Source organism: Pelodiscus sinensis, chromosome 5, assembly GCF_052426305.1.
Source record: "Pelodiscus sinensis isolate ZL-2025 chromosome 5, ASM5242630v1, whole genome shotgun sequence".
In the NCBI taxonomy this organism is placed as follows: domain Eukaryota; kingdom Metazoa; phylum Chordata; order Testudines; family Trionychidae; genus Pelodiscus; species Pelodiscus sinensis.
In genome coordinates this window covers 49,079,561-49,091,862 of record NC_143056.1, presented here as the reverse complement: position 1 = coordinate 49,091,862, position 12,302 = coordinate 49,079,561, and the positions used below count along the sequence as shown (strand labels likewise).

Here is a 12,302-nt window from a genome sequence, read left to right as displayed (position 1 = left end):
GTGCTGCTGCATAGCTCTCCAGAGGAGGTTGGCAAGGGAAGAATTTTATGTGTGCAGGTACGCACCTTAGTGGGAACTATGGTCTGCTACCTGTGACTCATCCTGGACCTGCCCATGACCCTTTTTGAGGTTGCCCCTCACCCCTAATTGAAAAACCCTAGGTTCGAACTTTATTGTAATTGAAACAGATTTGGGGAATCCGTTTCTTTCTTTACAAACAACTATATTTTTTACTCTTTTTCTATGTGTGGGGAAATACATTAATATAAAATATTTTTGTTTTATCTAGTCCTTGCTTGCTGTTCAGAGAATCACCTAAGGTAATGGCTTGGCTGCTAAGAACTACATCAAATAAAACCCTTTATTTCTCCCTCCCATGATAGGATTGCAGACAATACTTCTGAAGAATACTTATTATTGGTTATCTTTTATGCAATAAGACTGCATTGCCAATTACATATCTGATCCTGGCCAACATTTTTTTTAACCTTTTCACCATCTTTCAACTGCAGAAGGCTGGGGCTAGCCATGGCATTGTAGCAGATAAAACAAGAAACCTCTTTGCAAGTTTAATTTCATATTGAAAGAACTGTCAGAATCTTGGTATGAGAAGCGGCTGGTGAGATTGTGTGCATGGGCAGAGTTGATGATTGCTTCATTAGAACTCTGCACACTTCAAGAACCAAATGCTTTCATGTTTCTTTAAATGGTATTAAGGAAAAAATATCCTCGAGGCATTATTTTTAAAGGGGACTTCAGATATTCCCTGAGAAAAAAAATACAGCACATTGGGACACCATGGGGTTCACAGGGAAAAAATCTTTCTAGCCAAAGCTAAAATACTGGAGCCACCTTTTGAGTTTCCGCATTAAAATAAGTGTTGGCCACCAATCAAGTAATTTTTGAGTTGCAAACTAAGAAAAATTCTGAGAAGCTCCAGATTCCCAGCGTAGACCAGCAATATTTAGATTCTACAATATTAGGTCTGAGTTAGTTACATTAGCTAGTTTTTAAAGTTAACCATGTTTCATGTTTATCCACAGAACTCAACATACAACTGATTTTTTGAGTCATGCTAGATACACAAAAAAATTCCTCAGTTCTTAATTTTTTGTATTGTACAAGCCTTATTTCTTCAGTCAGATTATGCAGTAACTTTATTTTAGATATTTTAGAGTGTAGATTTAAAAGCAGTTGTGTAGCAAGTGGATGTGTAAGGGTAAATCTGCTCATCTTGAATCCTTCAGCAAATGGTCTGCTCTGGAGGTCATATCAAAGAGATTCGTCTTCCAGCTTAAACCTGTCTTTTCTAAATAGATCTCAAACCTGAGCTCATTTAATACATTGATGTCTGGTTTTTTAGTCATTATACTTGCTGTATTACATATCAAAAGGACTCTTGAGAAATTCCCTAGACTTGATCATTCTAATTTCTTATGTATAACTACTCTATATTCACTCTGAGGACCACTGTATTGTATGCTAAACCATGAATTGTAAAAATTGATCCCTTTGTATGTAGGTTTGTATTAAATTGAGAGACTTTATATTTTTCCTGTTTGTTGCCACACTTGGGTTCCTGGTGTCAGTTTGTATTTAGCTGCTTGAGCATATTAAAGTTTTGCTAGTGCTTATGATGTTCTTGCCAAGAGCGCTCTTGCAGCAATCTGCACTAGAAGAGTCTTTGTGCCAATTACTTCAAAAAAGATTCTTTTTTAAAACCAATTTTTCATGGCTACTATTTCAGGTTGCAGTGTGGTGATTTCAATTTTAATTTTTTCTTTTTTTTAATGTTGATCTTCTTGAAGTGCTTATTTATAGGCTTTGGAACATGAAAAAATACTGCACTGCCGACAGGCTGAGTTGTTATTAAGACATCTAAATAGGAAAGGGGTTCAAAAGTATTAAAAATAAAACCTGGCATGTTGCATTAATAAAACACACATATAGTCAAAGAATATTTTTTAATAGTGGAATGTTTGGCCTTCTATTTACAGTTTTGAGCATGACATTGAATAGTTCTATAATCCAAGTTGTAGTGATCATGATTACAAAATATTGTGATGTAGGATCCCATGACAAAATATTTATATTGAGTTCCTATAGATAGTTTATGCTATCTGGCTGATTTCTTTAATACCAATTCTTATCACTTTCTTTTGAGATGATACCAGGATGTTGTACAAGTCAATTTAATACAAAATCATAACAAAGGAAAGAGAATTCACATTGCTGTGACAAATTATAATGTATTTCACAATGAAAAGAATGAAGACTATTCTTCACAAGAGGGGGAGAGAGAGAAGAAGAAGGAGCAAAAGAAGAAGACGAAATATTTATATATAGTAAGAAAAACATAAGACAACTGGTCACAGAAAGCAGGAATGATCATTAGGTGTCTCTGATTCTGTGCACTTTCTTTTCCCTCCCTCAAGACAAACGGTTTTATCAGCTACAAAGGCAATTGTCCTCCTTTGTGTCCTGTTAGATCAGGAAAGGTCTTTGCTACTTATATAAAATGTTTAGTAAATAATTATGTGATTATTTAAAAATAAGTATTAAATTAAAAAAGAATAAAGATAAGTTCATTTAGTTGTAATTATGTACAAATATTTTACAATTTATTTCAGTGGCTTAAAATAAGAATTCCATGTTGCTACCCTACAAAGGATAGAGTACCACTCTTACATAAGCAAAATACATCACCAGCACTTGTGCATACACTTTGGGTTGTCAGATGGTTTAATAAGAAATACTGAACACCCCCCTCCCCCCCCCAAAAAAAAAACACCGGGAAAAAATTCTGTTGAGGGAAAAAAAGGGGGGAGACCAAAGTTGTTGAGAAAAAAAACAGCATGGCCCCTTTAAGAAACGCTTTGCTTTTGAGGTGTTTTTGGCTCTAACAGGCTGCTGGTGGCCACCCGCCATCTTGCCTCCCTGCACTGTGCCAGACAGCTCCCCTGCAGAACCTGGTAAAGCAACCGAAATTTTTACCTCCTGGCTGGAAAAAAATCAAAAAATACCGGACATTTTAGGTGCCTGGTATTTTCTGAAATTTTTTACCAGACAGGAGGCGAAAATACCAGACTGTCTGGTTCAAGACCGGACACCTGGCAACCCTACACACACTATGTAACTGTGTGTATAAATTGGTGTTGGTTGATTGGTGAGACACAGAAATATCCAGGCACATATGCATTAGGCATTTTATATACACAGCTACATGACTTTGCACACAAATAAGAGTGTACATAGTTCTCTACATTTTTCATGCATGATCCTCCTGAGAAAATTTGGTTCTAAACAATCATATGAATACCTGGAAATGAACACTCCATTAAGATAAATAGCGTGGGTTGACATGTCTGTCAATTGGGATGGTTTAAATCTCATGGCAGACCAGGACAATGATTTACATATGGACCAAAAGAGTTAGTTTGTAACTTTCTTTTTGATTGAAGTTTAAGTTTTTGAAGAACATAGGAAAATCTGAAAGGTGAAATTCATAGATTTTTTTTCATGCCTGCAGATTTTTATTGCCCCTGGTAATTCATGACCTTACTCCTAACATCACATATATGTGAAAAATAATAGACATAATATTTAAAGATGTTTTTTGATGCCTATCTCCGGAAGTGAAATCTAGCTCAAAAGTATGAGATGAGCGGGTTCCAGATGTATTTTTCAATTACTGAGCTTTCTTTCTTTAAGTATTGACAGAGGGAAGGTTTTATCAAGGTCTTTCTGATGTGCTTGTTTATAATGAGTAGACATTAGTAGAGCACATCTAAGTGCTTATCGCTAACAGATGACTAACAGGAGCATATGGCAGGAAAAGAAATATATATTTGTCCAAGCAATGTGGCTTATTAACACTCCCACACTCATCATCAACTGTGTTTACATGTACTTACAACATCTTGCACATCTGGTTTTTGTATCAGAGAAAGCGTAACAACGGTTTCTTAGATGTGTGAATGTTAGCTACAGCTAATTTAGAATTTTTTTACATAGTATACTTTTATTTTTTCAGCACAGAAGATTTTAATATTATTTTTCCTGCTTCATCTTGACACCTTTGCAACATTATACATCTTCTACTCACAACACATTAAGAGTCCTATGATTGTGAAAAGTTTTTGAGGTCACAAATCTGTGCCTTGAAGTAGAAGTGTAATAGTAGTGGGTGAAACCAGGAGCAATAATAGGGCTGGGATGAGTTTATGCACTAGCCTGTGTTTGAGGTCAAATTCAGATTCAGATCAGGTTACAAGCAGAATTCTGTTTGGCAGACTTATAATAGTCCAGTTGAATCAGTGTCACTAAATAGTTTGCAGCATCTAGTAACAGTCTCTGATCAAAACAGATTCTGGACTAGAGGTCTTACATAGTTCCACTGGCGTTAATGGGAGTCTTTCCATTAATTTCAGTGTACCCCATTAACTTGAGAGGTGCTTGAGAGACTTTTGGGGAAAGCTGCCCAGAGGTTAAATGTAAAAAAAGTTTTGTTAGACTGTGTTTACACTGCAATCAGATATGTGATTTGCCACATGGGTCAGCATACCTGCATGGCTAAAAATAGCAGTAAAACAGCAATGTGGGTTGCACAAACCCATCTGGGGACCCTATGTACGTATTTACATTTCTAGTCCATGCTGTGCCACCGCATCTTCATTGCAATTTTTCGATTAAATCTAGCACAGGTAGTTGCCTGCCAAAGCTGCCAATAACACCTCCAATTGCAGTGTAGTCTGTATCTTAGAAGAGAGCAACTCCCACTCTCAGATTTTTTTAAAATGCAGAGAAAACACAGCTTTTCTATCATTTCCGTGATGTAAATGTTCCTTTTTAGTCGAAAGTAACCAATGACTTTTTAAACGTGGACTCAAGAAAATTACAGGCACAATACCACTTCATTTGCCCTTAATTTTCTGAATTCCACTTGCTATTGTTTGATAAGTACTTATATCTCCATCTCAATATTGTCTGTCACAAAACAGTTTATCTGCATTAAAGTCATAGTAATTTATATAGGATATTATAGTCTGCTGTTAGGGGATTGATTGGATATGTATCTTAGCCACTTGGAGGTAACTTATCCAAAAATGGCTACCAGTTCTAAATCTAGTTCAACTGAATCAGTATTAAAAATGGTGACAGACACAATCAGCCCTGACAGCTAAAACTGGTATTACCATCAATTCAGTTTGTCACAGAATGAGTTTGACTAAAGTGGAGATGTTTCAGCCATGAGAACTTGGCTTGAACTCGGGCATCTGCCTCTTATAATACTGAGTCAACAAAACAGGTGTCAGAACTGACAGAAATTTGCTGCTGATTTTCCCAGTGCAGCAGCCAAGACTATGATCTGACCTCCCCCAAAATCTGAAGTGGTTTGGACCTGAGGATATGTTTCAATCCATTATAAAGTTAGGGAGCAGCTGCATGGCTTGAATCCAGATACAAACTTTCCCAAAGATCAGCACTGGTTGAGTGTAGCAGAGTTAGTGTTCTGCAATCTCCAGGGGTATGATACAAACTCAGTGCTGCAGTTTCACTGAGAGATCAAGGAGAAACTAGATATTAATTTAATAAGCACTTGTTCAGAAACAAATCTTTTTGATATTTAGCAATAAATGACAAATTAATCTTAAGTAAGATATATCTCAAGTTCTCCCCCAAATGTTAATGCCAACTTCAAACATTTTAGGATAGACATTCCTTTAAAAAAATGCTTTTTGCCTAGGATAGTGAGCATAGGATTATTTTTCACATTATTTCTGGTTTCATTAAAAAGCAACATTTTCTGAAGTATTTACAGATGTGTGTTTCTGCAGTAAGCTGAAGTTGCATGATAAAATGAGAGAGATAAGGGTAAATAAGCCTATGTGTAAGCGTAGCTAGGGGGAGAGAAGTATGATATTAGTGTCCCTCCTGTGAAGCAAATCCTGTTTCTTTTAGCTATTTCTTCATTAGTTAATAAGATCTTGCAAAAAACGTATGTTTGAAATAGTATTTTGCGTCCTGGCCTCTAGGATTGTCTTCAAATACTCACAAAACAGTTTTCATTAAGTATGAATTTAGGTAGTAGTTACCTTAGGTGTGAGTGATCATAAACCTACAACTGAAATGGACAAAACAACAAGATAATTATCCTCCCCACTTTGTGAATTAAAAAAAAAATCAAGCTTTAAATCATCAGTCTATTAGCTTAAATGAGATTTAATGTTGGGTGCACTACGTGATTTGAGAAATTCCCAATGGAACACAGAACTCATTACCTCTCACTCTCCACTAACGATAGCTCTCATATTAATAGTGACCAAAAGCTGCAGACTGTTACCTTTGGGAAATGAATTTCAGATCCCAGTAGATGAGTACCCACACCATCACAGTTGGTCCATATTGGCATCTTTGTTGGCACTCTCAGTAGAGATGCTGAGACCTGAATGCACCATGGAGTCTTAATTCTCTGTCCTCAAACCCTTCTTTCCAGGTGGATATTGAGATGCTGTCAGGATAAAAGGTGTAGACAGTTTGCACTGCCACTACCCATACTGTCCCTGGTGTGTGAATATAACCCTACCATCTCCAGAGCTATCTATCTAATACCTGCCACAAGTACTATTCATTTTTTTCAAATAACATCATTTTATTTGTCCACAGTAAGGCTTCTCAAGCAGTTGAGTCAGAAATTATGGGTCAGTCCTTTCTCATAGTTTCATAATCATTCAGCTTCAGCAAGCAGCACTGAGTTGCAATCTCAAATGGAACAGCTGGACCTCCTGGGTATATTTTACTTAGTGTTCATCGTATAAATAGGGGAAAGGAAACCTCTGCTTCTCCTTCAGCTCTGAAAGTTCTCAGCACATGCACAGTGCATTAAGCTAACTCGTGGCTTGACTAGTAACTCTGCAGCTGCAAAATGTCGGGGGTTGTGCAGAGAACCCATTCAAAGTGCTGTGCTTGAACCCACTGATCACTTGCAGGCTCACGCTTCTTGTGTTGCCAACCACAAAGAAGTAATTCAAGGATGTAAGCAGTGTCTCTAAGATGTAGATGACTGGCAATTCAATTAAATGGGTCCTGGAAAAGTTTCAAAACTGCTACTCCTTTTGTCTCACATTTTAATCTCTGAATGTTTTAAAATTAGCCTTCCCTTTTTTATTCCCATTACTTCACTTTTATGTCTCTTACTTCATTCCCTTGATTTTCTCATTTGTCCTTTCTTTTTTACTTTGAAAAAAATCAATAACACGGAAGTTCTGGGTTTTAGATTTGATAAATTGAAGCATTTGGCTATTACGTACTTTTCTTCTTTCTTGCCATGAGGACATTTAGGACATGTTGACAGCCAATATTAATAAGCTTAACACTGATCCTGGTGGTTACTAAATATAATTTTTGACAGAGTTAAGTGCTCTTTAGAATTACAATGTTGTCCTTTAAGAAAATCATGTCCCATTTGCATCGTGAATTCACTAGGGTTTCTTTTATTCTTTGTCTTTTGCAGGTGATCCACATAACAGGCCGGTTACGACTGAGAGTATCATTGTCCCATGGGCGGACAGTTCCTAGCCAAATCATGGGGCTTGTAGTTGTCGCACATGCTTTGCCCCCTCCTACAATCAATGAAGTCAGAATCGACTGCCACATGTTTGTTACTCGCGTAAATATGGACCTCAATATCATTTACTGTGAAAATAGGTACAGCATCTCAGCTCTTTTCAGTGTTGCATATATATACTATGTATTCCATGGCATGGCAAACAGTGGAGATCAGACTCCTGGAATGTCAGCCATATGGGAGTACTCACTTCACTGTTGTTATTAATTATTGAAATCAGAGGAGTATGAAGGAGATTTTTTAAATATTAGCATGATAAGTTGCATGATGTCTTTATGTTTGAAAGTGAACAAAAGGAAATCTACTTTTTTAAGTTTAATTACCCTTCATTTCTGAAATACTTTGCAGAAGATGCCATCTCAATTGAAATTCTGCCTCTGCTTATTGGACTGGATGATGTGGTTTCTAGAAGGGGTCAGATGGAGCAGATGACAGATTTGGGGGAGGATCATGTAATTGGAAGCAGAAGGTGTGGGGGAAATTGTAGGGGGAGACTGGATGATGACTTGCACAGCACAGAGAAAAAGGATATGGACAGACTGGAAAGTCCAGCAGAGGGCAACGGAAATTATTAGGGGGCTAAGGGCACATGACTTATTAGGAGAGGTTGAGGTAACTGGGTTTATTTAGTCTGTAGGAGAGAAGAAGGGGGGAGATTTGAAAATGGCCTTCAACTTCCTAAAGGGGGGTTCCAAAGAGGATGGAGTTAGGCTATTCTCAGTGGTGGCAGATGACAAAACAAGGAGCAGTGGTTGAAAGTTGCAGTTGGGAAGGTCAAGGTTGGATATTAGGAAAAACTACTTCACTAGCAGGGTGATGAACCACAGGAATCAGTTACCTAGGGCGGTAGTAGAATTTCTATTCTGAGAGGTTTTTAAGGCCAGATTTTATAAAGTCCTACCTGGGATGATTTAGTTGTGGTTGGTTCTGCTTTGACCAGAGGGTGGGATTAGATGACCTCCTGAGATCTCTTCCAACCCTAGTCTTCTATGAAAGGTGTGAGTGGAAACAAGTATCGGGTGACAGGTTGAGTAAAAATTGGATGGGATGAGTACAGTTGCTTTGGAAAGGTGGAGGAAAAGTCCTGTGGAGCATGGAACATCGGAGTTTAAAGTGGATCAGATACAGTGGGCACCTGGGAATATGGTCCAGAGTAAGGGAAAGAAGAGCTGAGAAGAGAGCTGACTAGAATGCAGTCCATAAGGAATTTAGAGGCTGGGAATGGAGGGAGCCTAAAGTAAAGAAGAAAGTTGGAAACAGTCAGAAGAGGTAACTAAGGACCCAGTGCAGGAGAAGCTACACTCAACAGTTGAATTGCCAACAGGATGAATGCAGGCCTTTGATGTGATAACAGCATTGGCATGCCATAATTAGAAGGTTAAAATTATCTAACATAGAAGTTATCTCTATTCTGAACAGCATTTTAAGCACATATGTAAGTGCTCTTCTGAAAAGGGATAGACATAAGCATGTGCTTATGTGCTCTACTGGATCAGAGCCTTAAGCTTTTTAAAATCAGTGTTCAGATTCAGTTAAGAAATTAGCTTATACTATCATGATCTGAACTGTCTTTGAAATAATAATAGTACTTTGTAACTAGAAAGCATATTTTATTCAGGCTCTCAAATCACTTTACAAGGATGGGAGATATTATCCTAATTTTTTAAACTGGGAATACTGAACCAGAGAAAGCAATTTGCTCAAGGTTACATAGAGAGTTAATGGCAAAATGAAAGTTAGAATGCTGGCTTCCTGCCTGCAAGTACACTGCACTAACATCTAGATTATGTAGTGTAATCTAGTAGTTAGCAATGATAGTTTAAGAGATTAGTAGTAATATATAGCTGGAACCTTTTGCATAGTTGTTGGCTTGAACCTGTCCTATCTTGATAGTGATGAAAAGTCGTTACCATCTGACAGTTCTTCAGTGACCTCTGTGAAATGAGTTGTTGATATTAGTCCAGTTCCTAAAGGATAGGTCTCCTCTTCACAAAATCACGCCCCGCTCTCTAGTTATTGGTATCTTTTTTGGCAGCCTCAACGAAGGAGCCAAAAATTGAATGGATGTGGAAAATGAACTATCCTTTCAGGTCAGGATTGAGATCAATTAATTGGGCAGTGTTTGGGAGATTTAATCTTCCTCTGCTGTCAATCCAGCATTATGTGTGAAATCTAAATTGTTTTTTAAAATGTAAACAGTTTTTTAAAACTTTCCAGTATCGCTGTATCATCATATAGTAGTAAGGCCTTTATATTCCTGTGTGTGAGAGAGGAACCTTTGAAAAACCTAATACAGATAACAGTCCTGGCACTTAGCACTGATTGAGGATGGGTGGCCACCTGGGAAAAGCTGATAGACAAAGGTGTAGCGGAGCCAGTTAACTTAGCTGGTCATTCTTGTCCAGAAAGTGCCCGATGGCTAGGTGTCCTATTGTATTATTGTAAGATTAATTCAGAGAGAGCTTTATCAGGTAACTGTTTTTCCTTTTGCTGATGGTGTTTATTTTGAATGTTAGGATACAGCATTCATGCACTGTTACTGAAATTAACAATGAGGAATCTGTGCTTTGTGGCTCTTCTTTGGGCTGCAGAGAAGGAGGTGCACTTAGCAGAAGCATGTAAATACGGAAAGTGGATGTTGCCATCAGGGACAGCAGGAAGTAGAAAACCCCATTGATAGACGTTGGGAGGTCAGAAGCAACCTATCTAGTTAGGAGGCTGGCCGTTCATTGAGGCAACCTACTGAGGCATCAGGGACCAAGAAGGTTAAAGAAAGGGGCAGTGACAGCATCTGGGGCTATAGAAAATAGAAGTGCTCATTACTGAATATGTGAACTAGACTACTGGTGTACCACTGCAGTAGCAGGGAAATCACTGGCGATGCAATGGGGTAGCACTGTTGCACTGATAGAACAAAATAGCCCCATGCTTGGGGTAGCAATAAGCACTGTTGGAATAGTTTTGTGGAGTTAGTGACAACAAGCAGGGGAGCGTGCAGTGGAAGTGCCATTACTTAAGTTTAATTGGATGTTCACAGTATGTCACTGGACCAGCCAAGGCAAGAAGCACTACTCGTGTTTCTGCAGGGATTCTTTTGCGAGCCTGCTTTGAGAAGCAGGAAGCAAGGATGACTTTAATCAAGTCTTTGACTGTGAACTATTCCTATCACTGGGGAGCCTGGACTCGATGACCCCCGGAGTTCTCTTCTAGCCCTATGATTCTATCTTCTTAGTGAAAAGGTTTGTGTTAAGATCCCTGATCCTGAGCATTGTTATTTTTCCCCTTTATGGAACAAGATAAATTAACTAATATAATTTTCATGGCGACTGAGAAAATTGCTGGGTTCCTGGGCAAAGTAGGGGAGGGGACTGGCTCTGTGCTCCTGGAAGGGATGGGACCTCAAGTGGAAGGGGCAAGGCTGGGGACTAGCCTCCCCCAGCCGGCCTTCAATGCCTCTGGTAGCACGCCGTTCAGGATCCAGCAGCAATTTAAAGTAGTGACGGCAGTGGCAGATGCCTCCTTTGCGCACACATCCAAATTGGCAGGCCTGGGCATTTTTTTTAGGAATTAGCATTCTATTCTATAGCTGAAACAAAAGACAGGACTATGTAGCACTTTAAAGACTAACAAGATGGTTTATTAGGTGATGAGCTTTCATGGGCCAGACCCACTTCCTCAGATCAATATGTGGAAGAAAATCGGCACAACCATATATACCAAAGTGATACAATCAAAAAAATGAACACATGTGAAATTAACAAATCAAATTTTAGAACAGAGTAGGGGTGAGGGAGGAAGGTTAGTGTCTGTGGCCGTGTCCAGACTCAGGGGTTTTTTCGGAAAAAGTAGCCTTTTCCCGAAAAAACTTCCCCTGCGTCCAGACACAAGCCGCGTTCTTTCGAAATTATTTCGAAAGAACGCGGCTTTTCTTTCGATGGCGGTAAACCTCGTTTCACGAGGAAGAACGCCTTCTTTCGAAAGTTCCTCTTTCGAAAGAAGGCGTTCTACAATGTAAAGAGGCCGTCTTCGAAAGAGAGCATCCAGACTCGCTGGGTGCTCTCTTTCGAAAAAGCGGATTTCCTCTATCGAAAGATCCGCCTGCAGTCTAGACGCGATCTTTCGAAAGAGTCTCTTTCGAAAGATGCTTTCGAAAGAGCCTCTTTCGAAAGAAGCCTGCAGTCTAGACATAGCCTGAGAGGTAATGACATAGGGTGATAATAGGGGAAGCTATCTTTGTAATGGGTGAGATAATTAGAGTCTTTGTCAATTTCACATGAGTTCATTTTTTTTTATTGTATCATTTTGGTATATATGGTTGTGCTGATTTTCTTCCACATATTTATCTGAGGAAGTGGGTCTGGCCCACGAAAACTCATCACCTAATAAACCATCTTGTTAGTCTTTAAAGTGCTACATAGCTCTGTCTTTTGTTTCAGCTAGACCAGACTAACACGGCTGCATCTCTATCACTATTCTATAGCTAGTTAGCCAGCTTTGCAACATGGTTTCATTTATTTTAAGGATCTTTTTAAATTTTCACAACTACCATCTTTCAACCTAAAAACTACATAACCAAAAAATAGAGGGGCATATTTTAAAACTTTGGTATCTGAGATACCTAAATCTACAGTTAGGCGCCAAATAAGTGAGCCTGATTTTCAGAGATGCTGAGCAG

General features: G+C 38.6%; 1 protein-coding gene across 5 annotated transcripts in view; it reads left to right on the top strand.

Moving 5' to 3' along the window:
• The window catches only part of NPAS3 (neuronal PAS domain protein 3), an 888,615-nt gene that overhangs the window by 830,850 nt on the left and 45,463 nt on the right, over nucleotides 1-12,302 (top strand). For all 5 annotated transcript variants that reach the window (XM_006117663.5, XM_006117666.5, XM_006117664.5 and 2 more), the window contains one exon: nucleotides 7,514-7,707. In XM_006117663.5, coding sequence (XP_006117725.2) covers nucleotides 7,514-7,707 — 194 coding nt within the window. The remainder of the gene's footprint in view (nucleotides 1-7,513; nucleotides 7,708-12,302) is intronic.